The sequence below is a fragment of the Falco biarmicus genome, chromosome 8, assembly GCF_023638135.1.
Source record: "Falco biarmicus isolate bFalBia1 chromosome 8, bFalBia1.pri, whole genome shotgun sequence".
Classification (NCBI taxonomy): Eukaryota; Metazoa; Chordata; class Aves; order Falconiformes; family Falconidae; genus Falco; species Falco biarmicus.
Window position 1 is genome coordinate 6,808,169 of NC_079295.1, and position 22,305 is coordinate 6,830,473.

Sequence of the window (22,305 nt, forward strand, 5' to 3'; positions counted from 1 at the left end):
TAAAATGCTACAAAGCTTTTTACTTTTTCTCAGCGAGGTATACATCACACGTAAATCACCACCATCGCTTTACACGGCGCACAAGCTGAACGAGAACATTTGACTTGGTGGGAAAAGGCACTGCTTTGAAATGCTGGGCTCCCCACTTTGTCGCCAGAGGGGCTCAGCTGCTGCACGGAGATGCAACGTGCAGCTGGTAATAAACAGGAGAGCTGCTGCTACTATTGTCTGAGAAGCCCTGACAGCTTCCACTGCGGCTGCACAGGAGGAACCAACCTCATTGTCTGGGGGCCCCTGTGAAATGTCCACTGCACAGCACAGGAAGGTTATATATATCCCTACTCAAGCCAAGAGGAAAGAGCAAATGAAAAGTCTGCTAACATCGAGGCAATCTGGTAAAATTGACTTTTTAAGGAAAAATGCCTGCTCTGCCTACTGAATTCTGTCTCCTAGCCCACGTCTGAAGAAGGTTAACAGAGCCATGTAGACCTGCAGGGCAAAAGATCAACCTGAAGCACCGAATGGGGCAGAATACTTCCCAACTGCCAATTCTACACAGCAAGAGACTGCAAGAGCTAGAATGGGTACTCACACAAAACCTTTCTCAAACAGGAGCTGCGCTTTCCCTCTGGCAGGTAGTGCAGCACCGGGCTCTCCCCCCGGACCACCAGCCAGCCACCTGCATCAGAGCACAGCCCCACCTGCAACGCTCCCCACTGCTGGGCTCACACACGTCACCTCCAGGGCCAATGACCTCTGCTGCCTGTCACTGTCCTCAGTTTGCACCCTTGCATAAAGGCAGAAATGCAGCAAATTAATTTGAATTACTGGGATCCATCTGACAAGGAAACTGAAAGGCCTTTTAGTACAGCATCACCATCACCGAGCTGACTGGGTAACCCCAAAAGGGTGCTGACTTTTGCATCAGTCCAACTGAACAGGCCTTTGGGAGGACAACGGGTGAAAAAAAGAAGTTTCCATTGTGAAGGTAAAACGTAAGAAGAAATATAACCTTCCCTTTAGCACCCTACAAGCCCCACCGCTGCACCCCTCAGCACAGACTCACTGAGACTGCTACTAGAAGCAGTTGGTTTAGGTAGAAATGCCACCTTCTCTTCTTTCATCAAGCACTGATTGCATCAGACAATTTGAATGTTCACAAATTACTATTGGAAAAGGAAGATTTCCCCAGGGAACGACAGACTTTACACGCAATCTTCAGCTCACGTAGTGCAGGTTAAAAAACCAAGATGTAGTTTTTGCTACCAGAGGCAAACACCGAACAGAATGAAAAATAAAAGACAGAAATGCAGTACAGACCACAGCTGTGTTACGTTTATAAAAGTTAAAACCGTTCCTCTTCCTTAAAACTAGAAGGAAAATTGTGACGTGGTTTCAGGACAAAGTTTTGCCTTTCAGGTCTCAACTGCAGGGCTGGTATTGCCCTCCAGTCCCAGCTATGCTGAGAATGGGATCCCAGGCTGACTTTGTTTTTCTCGCTCCTATCAATGCCTGACTAAGTCAATGAATATTGCTTGTACTTCAAAACCCAGATGTCAAGTAAACACTGAGAAGAGGGTAGAGGATTGAGCCAGTTTGGTGAAAAGGAGGTATTTCCCCATAGTCTTTCCTTGTTCTTTTGAGCTCACCAGTATTAAAGCCCTTGGATTTCTCCGTATTTTAGTATACAATTTTCCAGTGAGTTGGCTGCTCACAGTTTTTCTCTTTTTCACCACAAAATCGGTTGTAAGTTGTTTTTGGATCAAACCCCAAGATCTCCCTCTCTTCATGGATCCGGAAGGAAAATGTTGAAACTGAGGTGCCTATAAAATACCTGTGAAAAGAATCAGAATGGGTTTGTGAAGGGGGGGAAGTTTTTAAATGCAAGTAATTGATTTCAGTCCCATGAACTTTAATTTCACTGAAACAATATAATGAAATTATCATATATATTCATACACAATATAACTAGTATATGGCTATTTTATATGTATGTCGATTGTATAAATCAATGTCATATACGACTTGTAAACAACTATATCTGGGTCATTAACAACATTCTGTTTTGTGACTTCACTACCTTGCGTGTGCGCAGATCCACTGGTCAATCACGGCCAAGCCCCCATCTTTGTAAAGTTCTAGCTCCTCCCAAGAGGGTTCAAACCTCACCATCTCAGGCAGCAGCTTCTTGAGCAATTCAATCTCTGAAAAAGGGAAGGATGCGAATTTATTTTTACATTCTAAAAAGCCACTCACTGCTGTCATAAAACGTGTTTAAGGAAACCCTGGGTGAACAGTTACGAAGCCAGCCAAACCAAAATCTACCTAAAAATTTTACATTTGCCAAACGTCAAGAGTATTGAGCTGGGGGTGGGGGGCAGTGGGTCAGAGACATGGTGCCGAGAGGAGCAGTTCTCAGTGGGAGGGGAAGCCTGCAAGGGATAGAGCAGACACTGCCACTAGCCTCATGCTCTAACCCTACAGGGTAGGTGTACCAGCTTCTTGACAGTAAACTTTGATTAGCTATGCAGATGCCATGACCTGCGGGGTTATTCTAACATCACATGTTGAAATAGATCCCTAGGTACCACTGGGAGGGAGGTGCAGCCCTGGGATAAGGCCTGGGAGGAGAACTTCACCCTTGGGGATTTCTAAGCCTTGGCCACACACAGCTAGGTCCACCCCAGTGTGGCACCAGGGGCAGCCAAGGGGAAGGCTGGGTGGGAGACTTCAGGGGATCCTTCCCACCAGCATGTCCGAGAGTCTCTGAAAAGCTAAAAAAGGTGGGATGGAATTAAGAGGAGGAGGAACAGGCAAATTCAATTCCCAGTTTCCCACTGCAGAGAGTGTCAAACCTCCCATGGGAAATACCAGATGAGTGGTTTGACACAACTATTCGAGCTGGAAGGAAACAGCTGCCCGATCTTGTTCAATTCCCCATTCAATGATGGAGGCGTATGCACTTCCAGTCATTTATAAAAGCAAAGTGCTAATTGCTGCGCTCATTGTCAAAGGTTATCAGTCCTAAACTGACTGATCTGCCTACCCTCCTCAACAGCATCAGTGGCTACAAAAACTTTTCCAAGTTTATGCATGTCCAAAAGGCTGCGGATTTTCTTTACTGCTCCTTGCAGGGAAGGCACATCTTCTCTGTGACCCCAGATGAAGTCTTTCCTCCTGAGATGAACCCCAAGGTACGGGCCACCTAGAGCTGTGCCCATCTTAACCTAAAAGACAAATAAAATTTAAAACTTGAGAGCAACACTATTCATTCACACTGAAAAGGCCTGAATGCATAATCTCTGGATAAGGCACTAAATTACTCTGGCTGCAGACAGTAATTTTAAGGTATGGATTGGCAGTATTTTGGGACACTTACTGCAAAGTTTTGACCCTGGATGGACTGCATCATAGAAGAGTGAAATCATTGTAAACAAAAATTGCTCTCCTTGACCAAATCCACAACTGGCAGTCTGCAGTGGAACTTTACACCCACAGATGATGCTGAATACAGAAGCTGCCCTTGTTTCACTAAAGAAAATGAGGGCAACAAAAATCTGGCACCCAGAACCAGTTAGCCACATCTCAACAGACTGTTACCTCATGTCACGCAGGGAGATTAGGGTACAGTAGGAACATGCACATCCACCTCTGTCTGAACAGGCAGAGCTAGTCCCATGTATCTTCCAGTATTCCCTGCCACGCACAGCCAGGAGTACACAAATAAAAAAAAATAAATATTAAATTTGTTATGGGAAACAGACTGTTGTGATTTTACCTTCATCTGTGTCCAGTCCTCCTTGTAATGAGTTCTGTCTGCCTCATCGGTGGATTGAAGATACTTTTTTCTAAACTCATCTCCCACTACGCGGAGGTGTTTAGCAAACACCATGCTCCGACGGGTCTGTTGGAATAAGAGCAGATGCTGAGTCAGAAAATGGGAGAGCTAAAAATGCCTAAATGGAGATAGTTTCACATACACAGAGCTTCCAAGATGCAGTTACTTCTGATACATCCATGCAGCACTGCAAGCAACAATTTCTAACCTTTCATCAGAGACTTAACTGTTTAATCCTAATCATAACCACATTTATAACCAGCATACTCATCCATGACCCTGCAATACATAGGTGTACCGAGTAGACCATAGTTATTTACATAACAGAAGACATAATATAACAAATTAAACACTCTAGCAACATACCTCACCTTTGGAAACAAAATCTGGGCAAAGACTTTAGCTTGCAAAACATCGTAAGAATAAAACCTGCTTTAAAAACCCCATGCGTCTAGCTACAGACGCTCGTACCAAATTCAGTGGGAAAGTGATGAAAAAGGAATTATTTTCTTCACCTGTGAATAATGACCTCTTTCAAAGATTTTGCGATGCAGTTACCACCGTACACAGTCACACACAGCCTTCTTATTAACAGGCACACACCACAGAACTAAGGAAATCCCATCTGACGTACACCGCTTACAAAGGACACTTGGCAGTTTGGTCCAAGTCTCAATTTTATACAAGTCTGTTGTCTATTGTGTGATGGGCACCAAAGAAGGTGCAATGAAAACACTTCTCTTCCATTTCCAACAGCCTCTCTTTTCTCAGCACAGTGAAACCCACAGTGGACAAAGTTCGCTACACAGTGGCAAAGCCAGGCAGAGCATCACTGGCACTCCAAGACACAGCCACACCAATTCTGCCTCTGCCTTGCGCTGGCAAAGAGGCAGGAACGACAATCTGCCAGGCTTTTTTCATCTTCTCCCAGAGCAGCTATTTCTCCCTGTGCCAAACTCGCTGTGGTTGAACTGGTTTCTCCTCCGTATCATTCAATAAGACACAGAATGATTTAATCTTCGGTAAGATCCATCACACTGGGACCTGGAGATCCACACCCCTCTACATATTTAATAGCAAATTAAATATGTAGTATTTATATGTATTTATATATTACATATAAAACCAAATATGTATTATTTAACACATACATAAATATATAATTATTATTACATGGCAAAGCCTGCTCTTCTAGCATCTTTAAAGAGATCAGCACTGGCTTTCTAATCCCATCCAAAATCCTCCAGCAAAACATTTATACCAAGGGAAGATGTACACAGTCTGCTGCAAAACACTCACACTGCAGTTCAGAGACAGACATTCCTCCTCCTTTTTGTAATATGTCAACACAATATGCTCCTGTCGAGTCAAGCTGTTGGGTATCTTACCCAAGATGTGGTGAACACGGTATGTCCAAGAGGCAGCAAACGCGTACAGGGGCAGTACTGGCACTGGGGAGGACAATAACCATCCCTGAACACTATGCTTGCATCAAACACCTCTAAACTTCACCCTGATGGATTGTGTGACTGCTACGTCACGTTCGGCACCCCCGCAGTATGCTGTGCCAAGTTTTTCCTGGGTGCAAAGCACTCCTCGGAGAGCAGCTGTTCTGGATGAACAGTTATGTTGCAACAGAGTACATAAAAGAGAAAACACCAAGGTGTGAACCTCCACTGATACACTTTCTAAAGCGGATACTCTGTATCTGGCTACCCTCTTATTTAAAGTATACATTTCAACTCTGCATGCGCAATACCGTCACCCTTTCCAACTACCTCCAAGTTTTGCTTCTTCTCCCTTTTTGTCTGCAAAGAAACAAACAGAGAAGGGAGAGACTTCTCAGAGGTGCACGGAGAAAGGACAAGAGTCCCTGGGCCCAAGCTGGAGCAAGGCAACTTCTGTTTGGATACCAGGCAAAATCTCTTGCCCACAAGAGTGGCACCGCCACGGGACAGGCCCCAGAGAGCTGGCAGATCTCCAGCTGGGGGGGGGCTTTCCACCTTCAGCTGGACACAGCCCCAAACCACCAGGTCAAATTCTGGAGTGGAAACTTGGAGGCAGGGCTGCCGAGACACCTACGCACCTGAATTTTTCTCTGATTCCAAGTTTGGGAAAACAAAAACAGTGTTGGTTATGCTCCTTTTTGTGTACGTGATTTAACTGTACACATCTCAAACTCTTTGAGAGCGGCCTTCCAAAATGGTGAAACCACAGTCAAAACTGTTGGCTTTTCTACAGTTGTCCTCAAGAGAACTTTCTGCTTCCATATAGATAGTAAAGCACTTACATGGTCCACATGCTACACTAATGCTCCTCAAGGGATTCAAAGTTGCTCCTAAACCATTTCAGGAGCTGTTTCCTGCTCCGTGGTCATTCAACCATTAAGAATCCCAAAGCAGTATCTTTCATCTTGCACTGGTAGAGAAGCTAAACAAAAATGGTGACAACAGCACAGCTCAATATTAAATTAAGAGTATTTTTGGACACCAAAGATGTAGGTTGGTTGCAAAGGGAAGCTGGCTTGTTATGACTTAAAAACTTCTTTGAGACAAGAGGGCATCTGTTTGCAAGATTTAAGAAGAACTCTAGACATCCAGAGAGTTATTAAGAAAAAAAACAACCAAAAATCATGCAGACAGTTAAAACTGAAATAAAAGAAAGAAGAATATTTTTCTAGCTAGTTTGAAATCATTTTGAAACAAGTTTAAATTGTTGAGACAATGTTTAAAGTACCACTGTTAAGAAACATGTTAAGGATCCACATGAATTTTATGTCTGCTTTTGCAGGACTACAAGTCAGACTCCAAAATTATAAACGGGTTGCATGTCTCTGTTTGGAAAATCACTCTCAATGAAAAATTCATAGTTAGCAAACTACTGTTTGGTCCCTTTCTGAAAAGCATGCCGTATACCAAGTGAATAGCCAGACACTTACATCTTACAAGCCTGAGGCCTACGTAACTTGTTTCATAGCATCCTGAGGGTCACTTGCTCTTAGAAATTGTAATTACATCAAGCACTCCGTACAGTGTTCCATGTTCCTGTGGCTGAACCTTTGACTTAAAACTTTTCCCATAGGAATTCTTTTACCATAGACCCTTGGGTGGGGTCTCCCAACAGTGCTCAGCGTTACCTTGAAACTCATGGGAATTTTGCCATTGAAGCCAATGGGGAGGCGGTTAGGACAATATTGAGCGCTTTGGGGAATTTTTTTCAAAAGTCTGATCTTAAGGCTGACTAGACAAGAAACTGCCCAAAGGCAGTTCCCTTCTGATGGCAGATGTGTTGCACAGGGGAGGTCCTTCTAAACACCATGCCCTGCAGCACCCAGTCTTTGGGGACAAGACACCAGGACAAATGCCTGCATTACATTAATCCACAGCAGCCTGCAGACCACCTTTAGCATACACTGCTGAAACATAAGACATGAGTTACTTTCAAGAAAAGAAACCAGAAGCAAAACTGAAGCACATACCGTTTATCAAATTTTTATTGGAACCAAGTAGAAAGTCTAGAGAAGCTAACTGGAAAATACTCACATTCCAATAATCTTTCCCTCCGTAGTGGTCATGAAGAAGGTTTTCAGCTCTGTCTAACATCACTGACCTATTAAAAATTGTAAAACTGAGTGCAGTTCCCTTAGGAATAGAATTTACATTATGATGTTTCTTTATACAGTTGCTAGGATAAATGATCTGTTTTGCAAAGGGAGCACAGGGAATGAGGGACAGGCTGCCAGTCTGTTCTGTACAAAGCAAATTGTGACCCATAGCCTGCTGGGGAGAGAAGGGAACTATGCCACTGCGTGTTCTTGCTCTCTTCCTTAATGAATGACACTCTTAATTCTAACAGTTAAACACAAACAAGCCTTAACAGTCCCTCACATAGTCCTCACAGTAGCTGGTGCTGGAGAAACAAGATTGCCAACAGGGAGAGTGATCCAAAGGGGAGAAGCAACCCATGAATGATGCTCAGCCTCGGAGCATGTGAAAGCCTCTTGAAGGAAGCTGGAGTCATGCTCACAAAAGCAAAATCAGAGCAGGTGTTTTCCACTTGGGGAATACGATGTCCTACAGTAAAACAACAGATCAAAGAACCTGCAGACTCTACAAAAATGTGCACTAGCAACTACACCCAAATTTTAAAATGAAACTTATTCACTAACATGAAAGCAGCCTGTGCTTTTCATAAACACACACAGTTCAGGACTGGATTGTGTACTGGAAACATAACTGCATTACCCAAGCGCTAAGAAGCAGAAAAAATTTGGGGAGTTTGAAATATCCAAGAGCATAGGGGATGTAGGCTTAGTTTGTGCTCAATATGAGCAAACACACAGAGAAAATGGTTCTGCTGAAAGGAGGGGTCAAACTCATTATCTGATTCATTTTCTACTAAAATGAAAGAAAGGAAATAACAAATCAACTTTATCACTGCTGAAAATCAGCTGGACACTTGAATATAGCCTAAAAATAATCTGGAAAACAGACTAGACTGTGCTGCTGGAGCTGCATTTAACAGGAAGCTTGGAGGTGAATCAGATTAATAATCTAAAGATGCCAGGAAGATTTGTGTAAGTGACCACACCTGAAGAGTAATAATACAGTACCACGACCATAAAACTGATTGTCCAAAAGGGCAACATGGGAGATCAGAGAGGCTACAGTGACTTGTGCATTGGAGATTTCAGCTATCCCCAGGTAGGCTGGGCAAGTGTCACAGCAAGATGAGACTAAGTAAGTGCAGTTTGAGTACTGTCAAAGACAGTTCCATGAACGAACTGGGCAAGGAGTAGCTCCTGATATCCTCTTGAGCAGCAGCAAGACACAGACCACAATCTCACAGTGGAAGAGCTACTTCATGACAGTGGCCATAAATGTACTCATCTTCGACATCCTACTGGATCAACAATGGCCAAAGGAAACTTACTGCAGTTGCATTCAGTGTCAAAAAGGGGACTATGCAAAAATGCAGAAGTAGCATCCAAGTGAAGAAAACAAAAAGGTTCATACACTCCATGAAGTTAAATAGAAAAAGTCAATAAAGAAAGTCAAAGAAGAAATTGAGCAACAAGAAATAAAGGCCTTCAATCTAATGACAAATCTTCATTCCAATACAAAGACAAAGGCTTAATAAGCACTTAAGAGACAGTAATGTCATGGCAGCAACAGCTACTGGCATTTTTTGTAGCTGTGCACTAGGTGGAAAAGCTGGGAAGATTCACCTGCAAGAATGACATTTTACAGGCAAACTCATCAGAGAACGCATCTCCCAAACCAAAGCGGCCACAGGAAGTGTCCAGCGACAGAACAGCCACACAAAAGGAACCCACAAATGACCAACACCAGGCAGTATTCACCCAATAGCTGTCAAGGAATTCAAGGATGAAGCAGCTGTGCCACTAATTCTGGTATGTGACTTCTTACAACTGCAACACAGCATATGTGATGTCAATTTTCTAAAAACATCCTTGGGGAGGTCTGGGATGCAACATAGTGGCAAACCTGATGTCAGTACTACACAACTTAAGAGCAACTATTATAAAAGCCAGAACTGATGGATATCTAAATCGGAGAAGTATCAACTGGGAGCTCTGAACAATCAGAATAGCCTAAAGACATAAGCACCCATGCAGGTAAGGGAAAGCTCATTGACACTGCCTACCAGGGTTCCCTGACAGCCTTTGTTAAAGGCTTTTAAGAAAACCTAAGCAATGGCACAGGAGAGAAGGCCCTGGCACAGATTTAAAAAAAAAAGTTTAAAGACGGGTAAATATCCAGTTCTCACTGTACAGGGAGGTCACAAGTGGAAGGAATCTGCTTTTCACCATATTCCTAAACAACCTACAAAAGGGTGTGAACTCTGGGGTGACGCAGCTTGTGGATCACTTTAAATTTTTCAAAACAGGAAAGACAAAGGCCAACTGTGAAGTTTTGATGACTGGCCAGTAAAGTGGCAGATGAAATCTAATGTAGGAGTGTACCCGGTAAAATAAAAACCATTAGCTTCATCTGATAACTACAGGGCTTGACGCTCAGGAATGAGGACAGTTTGATGAAAATGACAAGGCAACACTCATCAGAGGTCAAAAAAGGGAATTTGTAGATCAGGAATTACCAGAAAAAGAAAGGAGCGCTGAACAGATCATGTCATTGTACCACTATGTAATGGGTTTACCTGCACTCAGTGTGCAGGATCCAGCTGAGCTGTAAAGGTTCAGAGAATGGCATTGAGGATGACCAAAGGCATGGAAAGGCTTTCACATGAGAAACAACCAGTGAAGCCAGGACTCTTATCACTGCAGAGGAGACAAGCCAGGAGGAGTAAGACAGATGTAAAATCATGCATGGTATGGAGGTGAATATTGAAGAGCTGTTTGTTCACTGTCTCTTGCACGACATGATGCTAGATGAAACTTGCAAGCAGGAGTTACAAAAGGAGGTAGATTTTCATAGGGCACACAGTTAAGGTGCAAAACCTTTAGGTCTTGTTCCAAGATTTCGTAGATGCTAACAGTGTGCCTGGGGGTTCAAAGGGAGGCTTGCACAGATCCGTGGACTGACTGATAGATGTAAAAGATATGAAGATCGCTTTCAGCAAAGAAGGTCCCTACAACCACAAACGTGAATTCAGGGTGGGACAAGACTCAGGGGAGGCATTACACACACTTGCCCATTTCTTATACTTTTCTGCAGGCATCTGATTTTAGCCACTATTGGATTTCACAGACAAAACTGCACCAACTTTAACAGGAACCAGTAGTTTTAACATGAACTACTGTAGCTGCCCTTACACTGCTGCTACATTCGTACTTCTTCCTACTTGAATCTGACTGCGAAATGTGATCTCATGGATAAGGCACCTTGTCTGCACGCTAGGAATACTTGGGCACTACTCCTAATTTTTCTCTTGATCTTCCTCATGCCAGACCTTTGACAGCTGCCACGACGGAATTAACTGTAGGGCTAAACATGGAGACCTCTATGGCTTATTTAATCCAGTTTTCTGCTGTCACTGGCAAAGACTGTGGTATAACTCCTATAAATAGAAAACCTTCCTGTTAAAAAACAGGACTTTGCTTCCCTGCTCCCAGCGGGAGGTACTACAGATCCCCTTAGGGATACCTTCATCTCATTTTCAATAAAATCATACTGATGTCAAATTTTTGGATGTTTTTGCTCTCATGGCAAAACTGCGCTTCAGCTTAGACCTTCTGTGTTTCTCCTAAGGATTTATTTCCCTGATGTATTCCCAGACAGCGATTATTTCCTCTTCGCTCCTGTACCCCAGTAGCTTTTGCTTTGCTATGATGTCTTCAGCTGTTACAGGGTCACAATCGACCGGAAACACTTTGCTACTGGGATAATGTAAGCATGCTCCAACTCTCATATAGAGCTTTCCTTTCCTCTGATTATCCTAGTGGCATCTGAGAGCAGAAAGACAGAACATGATGCTTGCTTTCTCTAAACCCAGCTCACACTATGGAGGACAGATGTCCCAAGAGACCAGGCACTGCACCTCACGAGAGACGTGGGCTTGGGAAACACTGATGCCACTCTGTTTGTTCCCTCTTGACCCAGCATCAAATGGTAAAGGAAGGAAAGGCAAACATAGGGTGGGAAGGACATTTAGCTACCCAAGAGAGACGACTAAGGAGCTCAAGGCTATTTCCTCTTAGATTTTAGGACTGCATCATTTAACTTAATTAGGTGCTTCTTACAATGTAAATTCCTTCTGTAATGGTTTTAACGGATTACAGTAACTCAGTGATGAATTGCCACAACAGTCTCTAAGTTCCCCCTGCTCTTCCCACCTGGCAATGGGTTTGTGGGCACGTGATACAACAATAAATAGCAATACAAGGCAACTCACTGTGCTGAAGTGTTCTTCAAAAGGATTGGAGCCACAATAGAGGCAGATCCTTGGACAGACAAACAAGAGACATTTAGGCCCCGTGTCTCCTCATAACCCCAGAACCATCCCCTGAAAGGGAACACAAAGTATTGGTTGGTTCACAGGCTTCTATTTTAAATTAATGCCATATCTGTAATGAAACAAATAAACAGCACACCCTAGAAAGATGACAGAAAATGTAAATAAACCAGCCAGCTCCTTTACACTGTATTTGTGTGAAATAACTTTCTAAAATCAGATCTTCTACTACCAATATGACATTTTATTATCAGTGGAGTTTTAAAAACAAAGTGAACCCACAGCATCGAGAGATTCAGAGACAACACTTTACAGAACAGACTTGTGCAGTTGTTGTAGAGTAGGCAAATGTCTCACTGAACACAAGTAAAAAGAAGACTGAAAGGACTGCTAGATGTTACCTGTAGTACTCATGTTTGTCTTTGGAGTACATAAGCTGGTCAATGCATGGCCTTTCATCTATTTTTTCTTCCCATGTTCCTTCTTTCCATCCTTCTGCGTAGCCTTGTAGGACATAAATCTGCTCAATAAAGGGCCCACCTGACTCTGCACAGAAGGCAAAACAAAGCATTTGTGAGCATGAAAAATCATGCAATAAAGGTATGAACAAGCATTACTTGCAGCTAAAAAACTACTTTCTTCCCTATGAAAAAGGAAAGGAAGTTCTGTGTAAGCTGAAAAGATAAAAGGGTCAGGGGGCGTGACAACCTACTACTCCCACCCAGCTATGCCTGATTTAAGGTGACACACAGAACTGAATCACCATGGAAATGTAAATTCAAAAGCTGGGTAAAACACACCATGAAGCACAAAGGTTTTCAATGCTGTAGGTAGCTGTTATGGGAAGAGTGCCTCCTGACAAGTACAAGCCCTCCTTCCTCTAAATTTCAGGGTTTCTAAATGCTTTTTCCTGAAAAGAAAGGGACAGTGACCCTTTCAGAGCTCTTTGAGGAAGTGTGACATTTGGGGGGCCTTTTATTTCCTTTGCTGAAAAAGTCTGTGACACTGCTGCAGAGTTTGGCATTTGGTGATTAGTTCAACATGGCATTAAATCCTAAAGGAACCAACTTCATGGTTTCCACGTTCTTAGGGCAGGCCCTTCTCTTCTATGCCATTTGGTACACAAAAAGCAGGGGTAAGTATTTTGAGATTATGCAACCTCGATGATGAAAAGGTAAGTTCACCGAAGAACCCATTTATCCTGGGTTCAGCTGGGATGGAGTTAATTATCTTCTTAGGAGCTAGTACTGTGCTGTGTTTTGGCTTTGATGTGAGACTTTCCAGTTCCTCAGGCCTTGTTAGTGAAAAGGCTGGAGGGACACAAGGAATTGGTAGGGGACACAGCCAGGTCCGTTGATCCGAACTGGCCAGAGAGGTATTCCATACCATGGGGCATCATGCCTGGTATATATACCTGGGGGGTGGCCAGGGCGGGCAGGTCACGCTCAGGACAGTCAGCAAGTAGTGAGCAGTTACACGGTGCACCACGTGTTCTTTTCTTCCTTTTGCTCTGGATTTTATTCTTTTCCTTCCCCTCTTCATTATAACTGTTATTGTCATCATTGTTATTATTGTTCTTTCATTGTTATTCTATTTCAATTATTAAATTGCTCTCACCTCAACCCTCGAGTTTTACATTCCTTTCCAGCTCTACTCCCCATCCTTCTGGGTGAGGGGGGCGTGAGCGAGCGGCTGCGTGGTACTAAATTACCAGCTGGGGTTAAACCATGACACCGCTGCACAGCTTTTACTGCCCAACCACCTCCAGAAAAAGGTGACTTGCCCGTATTTTGACAGGCTGCCTCTCTCTCTCCTTAGAAGGTTTTTTACCATGGCCAAAATTACACAGAAGCATCTGTGACTTTAACCAGAAGCATTAACGGTCTTTCTCTAGGGTCCCTAGGAAATCGTGGGGATGACAGTGCTACATCAAACAAGCTGCCAAATAATTGGGTTATTTCATCCCAGTGGTTTGTTGCTCAGCACGATTCTTGCCACCTTTTTTTTTTTTTATTTCACATTAAAGGTAAAAGCTCATATAAGCATAAACAAGAAATCACCTCAAATAGTTAGCCAACTGTATGCTGTACAATTCCATACTCTACCTGCCAGAAACTGCTCATATTCAATGACAGGGATGTTCCTGTTGAGGCTTGGGAGATCGAAGAACTCGGACCAAGGGATCCGGACCTGAAGGATGTCAGGGCTCTGCCAGTGATAAAGACGTCCCCAGGGAGGCAAAACTAACACCCAGTTTTCACTTTTCAGCAAGGTCTTTAGAAGGGAAGCAATGCGAACGTAGACATCTCTGCGAAGGTTGAACCCTTCAGGAGGATTTACATCATACAAAAGGTACCTGGGGAGAACAAAGCAATGCAATTACTTTGGGGAGTTCAGAACTTCTAGTGGTTTGCTTTTTGAATCCCACCACCACATAACTCTATCGGGATGGAAACTGTTCCTCTTTTGTGAGCTTGTGGTACTCAGAAGAGGCGAAGGGATGAAGTAGGGGAAGGCAGAGCAGTGCATGCTGCAGGGGCTAGGGGAGGCACCGCAGTCTCCTTGTGGGACATCATCAAAGTGGCACATGCCATGAGGCTTTCCTGTATGGGGTGGGATGGGGGGGAAAGGAGTGAATTCCTTAGATGTCTTGCTCGCCCTGAGGGTAACATGGTGCACGGTGAGGCACATCACATCACGCAGTGCTGAATACAAAGGCAGGCGGACAGGCTGAGGAGGGAGAGAGGACCAGGGTGCAGCTGGGGTGCCCCAGCCGCGCTCAGAGCAGGAAAGCCCCCAGACAGCTGCGACAGCATCTTCCAGAAACGACCCAAACGGCACCAGCAGGCAAAGGAGGACCCTTACCTGCCACTGGCCCGCGGCTCAGCACCGCGGCAGGGGACCCACCAGCCCCCTCAGCAGGCGGCAGGTGCCGACCCTGCGGCGGGGCCGGGGCCGGGCCGGGGGGCGCTGCGCGGCCCCTCCTCACCTGGTGCGCGGCGCGGCGGCGGCAGCGGGCAGCGAGGAGGCGGCGTGGCCGGCGCGGAGGGCGGCGGGCGGCGGCTGGGCGGCGGCGGGCGGCGGCAGGACGAGCGCGGCCAGGCCGAGCAGCAGCGGCGTGAGGCGGCGGCCGGGGCCTTGCGCCGCCATCCCCGCGCTGCGACACGTCCGGGGCGGCCCCGGCGGCGGCCCGGCCCCTCGGTGCGCGGGAGGAAAGCGGCCCCGGTGCGGTTCCCTCAGAAGAGGCCCGCCGTTAGGGGCCGGAGGCTGGCGCCGGTGAGCCGGTTCAGCTCCTCCAGGATCTCCACCTCCTTCCGGTACATCTGCGGGAGGAGGGAAGCCCCGCTGGGTGCCCCGCGGCCGGGCTACCGGCCTCTCCGCCAGCCGCAGCCCTGTGGAGCCGGCGGGTGCCCCGTCACGGGTGGGGGCGTGAGGGACAGGAAAATTCCGCCCCCCCAGGCTGGGCACCGCACGCCCTTCCCGGCGCCCCGCCACCGCCGTACCTGCTGCCACTCGGATTCCGTGTTGTGCTGGTAGCCCAGCAAGTGGCACAGTCCGTGGGCCGCCGTCACCTGCGGAAAGCAGCCGGGCTCTGTAAGGCGTGTAACAGCCCCAGTCCCACGGCTGGCAGCTGCGGGCAGCCCCGGCACCGCAGCCCGCCCCGGCCCCACCGGCGTGCCAGCTCGCCCCGTACCCCACTATCTGCCGCTTTGCCAAAACTTCCAGCAAAGAGCCGGTAACGCAAAACCGCACAGCTCAGGGTAAGCTGTACCACCACCGCCTCCTCGTCCAGCCCAGCCGGGCCAAGGGAGCGGCAGCCGCCCCCTGCCGCGGGGGGACACCCCTCGGCTGCCCTTCCCCGCCCCGGGCCGGCCGGCCGCCTCACCGCCAGCACGCTGTCGAAGTCCTCCCCGGTGGCGCGGCACTGCTGGTGGATGTACTCCACCCCCAGGAAAATGTCCCCCAAGTTGTATTCGTCGCGGCAGCGCGGCCGCGGCAGCTCCCCCGCCGTGACCCGGTGGAAGGGGAAGGACAGGACGTCGGTGGGCTCCGGGCGCTGCCGGTACGCGCCGTTAAGACGCCGCATCAACCCGTTGCCGGCACAAACCAGCCCCACGTCGAAGCGAGAGGCACCTAAGGCGGCCCGCAGGGCACAGACAGCGCGGCGGAGCGGGACCCGGCGCACCGGCACGGCTCGCTGGGCGTTCCGCAGCACCACGCTCATGATGGCGATGGCGGCGGGAGCCCGCCCCCGCTCCCCGGGCCGCCCGCGCCTGCGCGGCGAGACCCCGCCCGCCGGGGAGAGGCGGCGGCCGCCATGAACGCCGGGGGCCCGTTCCGCGGGCCACCCGCCTTCCCCCCGCCGCTGCGCTTCGGGCAGGCGGCCGTCTTCGGGCAGGGCGGTGCCGCCGCCGGTCTGCCCTTCGCACCCGGGCCCGCCGCCGCCTTCGGGCCGCCCTACGGGCTAGGCCAAGCGCCGGCCTTCGCGGCGGCGGGCAGCGGCGGGGCCCCGGCGGGCAACGCGGGCTTCAGCTTCAAGCCGCCCACCAACCTAGGCAGCTTCCCGGGGCCGGGCGAGGCGCCGGGCGGCGGCGGGGCCTTCGCGGCGCCCGAGTTCCGCTTCAAGGCGCCCGAGAGCGCCGCCGCTTTCAAGCCGCTGGCGGGCGGCGAGGGGGAGAAGGGCCCGGCCGCCCCCGCCGCCTTCACCTTCTCGCCGCCGTTCGGCTTCGCGCCTGAGACGGGCCCGGAGGCGGCGGGCGCGGCGGCGGGCGCGGCGGCGGGGGGGCCCTTCTCCTTCTCGCGTCCCGCCGCCGCCCTGGGCCGGCCGGAGGAGAAGGGCCCGCGGTCGCTCTTCGGGGAGGCGGGGGAGCCGGCGCCCAAGGGCCTGAAGCGGAAGGAGGAGCGGGAGCGGGAGCGCTCGCCGCGGCGGGCGCTGCTGGGCGGGCGGGCGGCGCCGCCGGAGAAGCGGGCCGTGCTGCTGAGCCGCCCCCGCGGTGGTGCGCTCTTCGGCCGCACGCTGGAGGACATGCTGCGCAGCCAGGGCCGCGGCGGGCACCGCGACCGCGGGGACGCCGTCGAGACCGAGCGGGGCGCGGGCGAGGAGCCGCCGGCGGCCGAGGCCCGGGAGCCCCCGCGGGAAGGTAGGCTGGGGCCGGGCGCGGAGCCCCGCCGCCGCCCGCCGTCGCCCGCGCTCTGAGGCGGCGGTTTCCCTCCCTCTCTCCCTCCCTCTCTTCGCAGAGGCTGCCCCCGCGACCCCCGCCCGCCGGACTCGGGGCAGCGACAGCACGGAGGGGCTGGGGGGGCTGTCACCCGGCGAGCTGACGGCCATCCAGTGCAAGAACATCCCCGATTACATCAACGACAGGACGGTGCTGGAGAAGCACTTCAGCCAGTTCGTGAAAGTTCGACGGATCATGACCAGGCGCAACAAAAAAATGGCCGTTCTCCACTTCTTTGATCATGTGAGTGTCGAGGAGCGCTTGGCGTGGGAGCGGGTTTAGACCCCTAAGAGCTGCCACCTCTCTCTGGTAGCGTGGTGTATCCCTCGCCCTGGGGGGACAGCATTGGTGTATCCCTCGCCCTGGGGGGACAGCATTGGTGTATCCCTCGCCCTGGGGGGACAGCATTGGTGTATCCCTCGCCCTGGGGGGACAGCATTGGTGTATCCCTCGCCCTGGGGGGACAGCATTGGTGTATCCCTCGCCCTGGGGGGACAGCATTGTGCCATCAGTGCCTCGATACAGCCCGGGATGGCAGCGTGCAGGCCTCAGCGTGGGCCCCAGGCATGGTGACCCAGCCTGGCTTTACCTGTCCTCTTGTCATCCAGCTCCAACACCAAGCGGGTCGTCCCTGCTTCTTGTCTCATGTTGCTCACATCCGAGTTACGTATGCTGCTATGTTCTTGCTCGGGCTTGGCAGTGCCGAGGGGGAGGTGAGCTGGTGCCACCCCTGCAGAGTGACCCCTGCTTGCTGGGGTTGCTGCCGTTATGTCAGTGCTGAGGTGCGCTGCGGTTCGGAGACTGCCTGGTGCGTTCCCTGTGGTGCTTAAAAACGCACCTTTAAGGCTCAAGTGCTCTATGCTTGCTGTAGCTCTTAGAAAAGCAGCAATATTTGTGGAAACCAGTCCTTCTGGTTGCATGTAGGTCTTAAAGCACAGTAACCAGAATTTTGTGGAAACTGGTAAATGTTTTCTGGCAAAAAAATGCACTGCGCGTTTCAACGTTGTGATGCTAATAAGTTTTCATACTCTGCTTTTTTTTTCAGGCCTCTGCAGCTCTTGCCAGGAAAAAAGCAAAAGAATTGCACAAAGACATAGTAACATTTTGGCAAAAGAAAAAAACAAGTAAGTCTGTGTTTCCAGATGTTACCGGGCGATACGTAAATGGCACGCCATCACTCTGGTCTTGTTTCTTGATGTGCTGAGAGTGATACAAAGATGATCTCCATGTCTCTATGTCTTGTGGAAACATCACAGATCCAGAACTATGATGGTTCTCTTTGACTTTTGCTAGTCAGGCTGGCGTACAGAGCAGCTGGGAGCATTGGAGGTTATTCTTTACAGAAGCATAAAAGTAGTTGTTTTGCATTTTATGTGACATCCCAGCTAACTCTGTCTATGGCAAAGGCTGATAATGAATATGCAGGGGAGGCAAAAAAGAACAGGATAAAGCATGTAATTGCTTCCAGGATAATTTCTCAGCCTTTAACAGCCTGTGGTTAGGGAACCCTGGGAGCCAGGAGGGGTGTCTTAGTCCTTGGAGAATTTTTCTCCTGTCAAGTTCTCCAGTTGTTTTTGTAAGCTGTGTAAACTTCCAGTACCTGCATTACTGTCCTCTGGTACTGAGGAAGTTTTAAGCGAGCAGCTGCGAATCACAGTTGGAAATCGCACTATTACTTTCTTAAATTCCGTAAAACATTTTCCCTGCTCTGAGCCAAAATGCTATTTCAGCCGTAGGAAAAAGCTAAAGACACTTGACAGTGTAGTTTTACAAGAGAATTTAGAAGCAGCCACATGAAGAATACAGTGATGTTAACTTTGTGCTTCTGATACCATATGAATGTATTCATATGAACATAGAACTGAATGTATTGTTGACAGTTTGACTAAGGCAGTTGCAGCAAATGAGTTGTTAAGGGTTAATTCAGGTTATAAGCACTTCTTATATCCTGCTAAAAGCTTTCCTAAGGGCTGGCAAATGCTTTGGTTTAGAAAAGGAATTTAACAAAGGAAGCACCTCCACAAGATAGGTGAGCTTATAGGAGGCTCACCACAAGTAATGAACTCGGCAAAACTAGGGAAAATGTAATTCCAGCAGTGGGAAATAGCAACCACCGATTCGAGAAATTCCCCAGACCCAAAAGAAGTTGAGTCTGAGCACGCGAAGACCCGGAGTCTGTGCCCCGGGTAACGAACCCACCTACAGGACAGCACTTCTATCTAGAAGTAGGAGGTTCTTTGGGGATGTAAGAAAACCCAGTTTCAAATGCCTTGCTGCCCACTTCAGAGCGTGGACTTCCAGCTTGTGGGGCAAATGTCCTGCAAATTAAGGCGTACTCTGGAGTGAGCATCTGTGTTGCTGAGGTTGCTGTTCTGTGCGTATAAACAATCACACACCGCTTGAACCAAAAAGAGAGCAACTATAGGGAACTGACATTAGAAATGGGAAACCTCGATTCCAGACCCTGCCTGGGATTAGAGCAAAAGGAGGTGTGAAGGTTGGCTGTTCATCCCCTAGGCGAATATTTGAATTGTCAAGTGCTTCCCTTTCTTTAGCTTTGAGTGCTGCGTGTGTACCTCAGAGATCCTAGCCTGGGGAGGCACTTCAGGTGTCAGCAAATGAATGGTTCACCACAGCTTTGACCAACCAAAGACCTGCCTTCCAGAAAATGAATAGCTGTAGAGCTGTCTTCCTGAGAATTAACATCTTGAAGAAGCAGCTCTAGGGGTGCCTGTTTGCTTTTGTCATTTTATTGTGATGTTGGGTCTATAGAAACGTATAAGGCAGAATTCTAAAATAACTAATCGGAGAGAATTTAAGAAATCCAGTTGGTTGAAAATCTGTTCCTGGGAGAAGAAATTCTTCCTTCGTGGATGGTGTAGATGTAGCTCTTGAGAAAGCATGCCAACCTCAGTCTGAGCTTGAGTATGTGAAATAAATAATGAAAATGCTTCAGCAGGAGCACTGGGAATTGTGGTTTACATAGGTGAAATGAAATTCATATGCTGTAGAGAGTCGGGATCTGTGGGTTATATCCCAGACCTAAGAGAAATTAAGTTCACATGATGATTGGACTTCATTTACTGACAATCTGCTGACCAATTATAGTTATTGCAAAGTGATATTTTATTGAAAAGTCCTTATTGTTTATAGAACAGTGAAGCTGACTAGCAATTGGTAGCCTTACTCGGTACAACTTCTAGTGGAAATTGTCCTGAAAGTTTTGCATACTTGTACAAAACTGTGACTCTTATTTTCTAATAATTTTGTTTTTTTAAAAACCAAACTGCTTATCACCACCCCTATGGGAGGGGGCGGGGGGGGAAGAATTATTCCTTAAACTATTTGGCAAGTACCTAGCTTCATGTTCATATGTCATGTCAGGTCCAGCAAAAAGAGAATTTTCATCCAAGGAGAAGAAAGCAGGTGAAGATGAAGGAAGGCAGAACAATGAGGAGCAAAACTATCAGCATTCCCCTCTTCGAAAACCTTTAATAAGATCTTCTGCAAGCGGTGTCATGCCTGGTAAAAGGTACGTCTGCTCCTCTGGGAGTCCATCTGGCAGGAAATGGAGTGCCTGGGGAAAAATGATTATCAGTCTGTGCCAAATAGTCCTGTTGTTACCGAGAAGTGTGCTTCCCTCGTCTCTTCTGGTTAGTCTGAATTACAAGGTCACAGATCTCAAGACTTTGTCAGAAAGATAATTCTACCTGCTTGTTAAGATCTTTTGCTTAGGTCTGCATATTTCTTTTGAATGTTTTGTTCATAACATGAGTAACAACACCTGCAATAGTGAGGCATAAGGGAATGGAATGAAGCAGTGCAGAGCCAAACTGGGACCAAGCAGAGTAATGGCACTGTTCTGTGGCCATGATTAAATGAGCTTCTGAAGCGAGTAGTTTCATTTGTAGGCAATTACAGCTCTGTGGAATGAGTCCCCTTTTCAGAGTAACTGGTGTTTGGATTATTGCCTTGTCTCACTTCAAGTGAATGGTCTTTGTACAGGAATCCTCCTGTTTTCGTGTCAGTTTCTGGAGTGGCAAGGTTGTCATGGTTCTGTGGTACCTTAATGATGTGGCTGGTTTGATAAAAGTAATTTGGTATGCATAGTTATACAATTATAAAATTAGTAATACATTGTGAAGGAATGAATGTTCCTTGATTTAAAAAGCATGTTTGTATCTTGGCCCTGTAAAATCCTTTAATAATCTCTTGCCGCTATAGAAAGCATTCATGTTTTTTCACACCAAACAGCAGGCTAGTTCCTGGCTTAAAATGCAGACTGCTGTGCCATAGTGATGCAAAAATGCTGCCACAGCCATCTGGTTCTGTCCACTCTGGGACACATTTAGTAATACCGTTCCTGTTGTACAAAGGATGAGGCTTTCACCACAATCAAGAATGTGTGGCAGTGTTGGCAAGGCAGTGCTGAGTATTTAACCAGATTAACTCCCAGTGCTAGTGTTAGCTCATAACAACCTTAGTACATCTGTACATACTTCATTTATTTCATACATTGCCTTTTGAACAAAATATTATTCTAAACAGAGATATTGATGCCCTAAAGAGCAGTGAACTGATTAAGGCTGGGGTGTGCATTATAGTGTTATAGGATTTAAAAAATCTTCTATTTTTAGTTCTCCTGCAAAGAAGCCTGGTCTTCGAAAGGCGCTGCAGTTTGAAGCAGATTTGTTTGATTCTAATTCTGAAGGGCAGAGCTCAGAGGCCTTGGGAGCTTCATTGTCATCTCTTGGTAACCTGGTAGGATTAGTGGCCGAGACATCTGAAGAAAGATACCGTCTTTTGGACCAAAGGGACAAAATCATGCGACAAGGTAGTTACATGAATGGAGTGTAACATCTGTTCTCTGCTGGAAAGAAAGAAGTGTTTGGCGTTTGTTGCAAAGCTGTTGTGATATTATGGAAATGGCTTTTAAAAGAGGGTTTAACATGAAGCAGCCTGTAAAACAATCTCTATTGAACATCTATACATTAATTTCTTGTAGAACACACAAAAATCTGTGTTACTTATTGCATGTGTATATTTAGACTTTTAATCTTCTGTGAAACAGGCGATGTAGGGAGATTTCCATCCCTGCACACTCTTTGAAGAAAGCTACCCAAAGCCTAATTGTGTTTCTCTAAATTTAAACTACTACACAGCTGGTAATTATTTCAAGAAATGGCTCTTTGTGTCATGGTGCTGGTTTGTAAACCCTTCCATCCTGTTTTTACCATTTCAAAGCTGACCCTACTTTTAATTTAAGATCTTATTTTTAATATCAACAAATGGATTTCTCATCCACTTGATGTG

General features: G+C 47.5%; 3 protein-coding genes across 5 annotated transcripts in view; 1 reads left to right on the forward strand and 2 right to left on the reverse strand.

Moving 5' to 3' along the window:
- On the reverse strand, nt 1-14,923 carry POFUT2 (protein O-fucosyltransferase 2). The gene is made up of 9 exons (XM_056350096.1): nt 14,763-14,923; nt 13,879-14,129; nt 12,175-12,319; nt 11,714-11,824; nt 7,381-7,447; nt 3,779-3,904; nt 3,047-3,227; nt 2,081-2,204; nt 1-1,834 (listed from the first exon to the last, which is right to left on the reverse strand). The coding sequence occupies exons 1-9, from the start codon at nt 14,921-14,923 to the stop codon at nt 1,681-1,683; spliced, it is 1,320 nt and encodes a 439-aa protein (XP_056206071.1). The 3' UTR covers nt 1-1,680.
- Nucleotides 13,992-16,061, reverse strand: YBEY (ybeY metalloendoribonuclease). 2 transcript variants are annotated; one of them, XM_056350097.1, is made up of 3 exons: nt 15,660-16,056; nt 15,277-15,345; nt 14,960-15,096 (listed from the first exon to the last, which is right to left on the reverse strand). In XM_056350097.1, the coding sequence occupies exons 1-3, from the start codon at nt 15,996-15,998 to the stop codon at nt 15,010-15,012; spliced, it is 495 nt and encodes a 164-aa protein (XP_056206072.1). In that variant the 5' UTR covers nt 15,999-16,056; the 3' UTR covers nt 14,960-15,009. The 2 variants fall into 2 exon arrangements, with proteins under 2 accessions (XP_056206073.1, XP_056206072.1); XM_056350098.1 differs by lacking the exons at nt 14,960-15,096; nt 15,277-15,345 and adding an exon at nt 13,992-14,129 and having other exon boundaries at nt 15,660-16,061.
- The window catches only part of MCM3AP (minichromosome maintenance complex component 3 associated protein), a 26,648-nt gene continuing 20,402 nt past the window's right edge, over nt 16,060-22,305 (forward strand). Inside the window, exons 1-5 of one of the 2 annotated variants that reach the window (XM_056350090.1) lie at nt 16,060-16,914; nt 17,012-17,235; nt 18,038-18,116; nt 20,377-20,524; nt 21,630-21,826. In XM_056350090.1, the coding sequence (XP_056206065.1) occupies nt 16,092-16,914; nt 17,012-17,235; nt 18,038-18,116; nt 20,377-20,524; nt 21,630-21,826 (1,471 nt within the window). In that variant the 5' untranslated portion in view covers nt 16,060-16,091. The remainder of the gene's footprint in view (nt 16,915-17,011; nt 17,236-18,037; nt 18,117-20,376; nt 20,525-21,629; nt 21,827-22,305) is intronic. The other variant, XM_056350089.1, reaches the window with a different exon arrangement.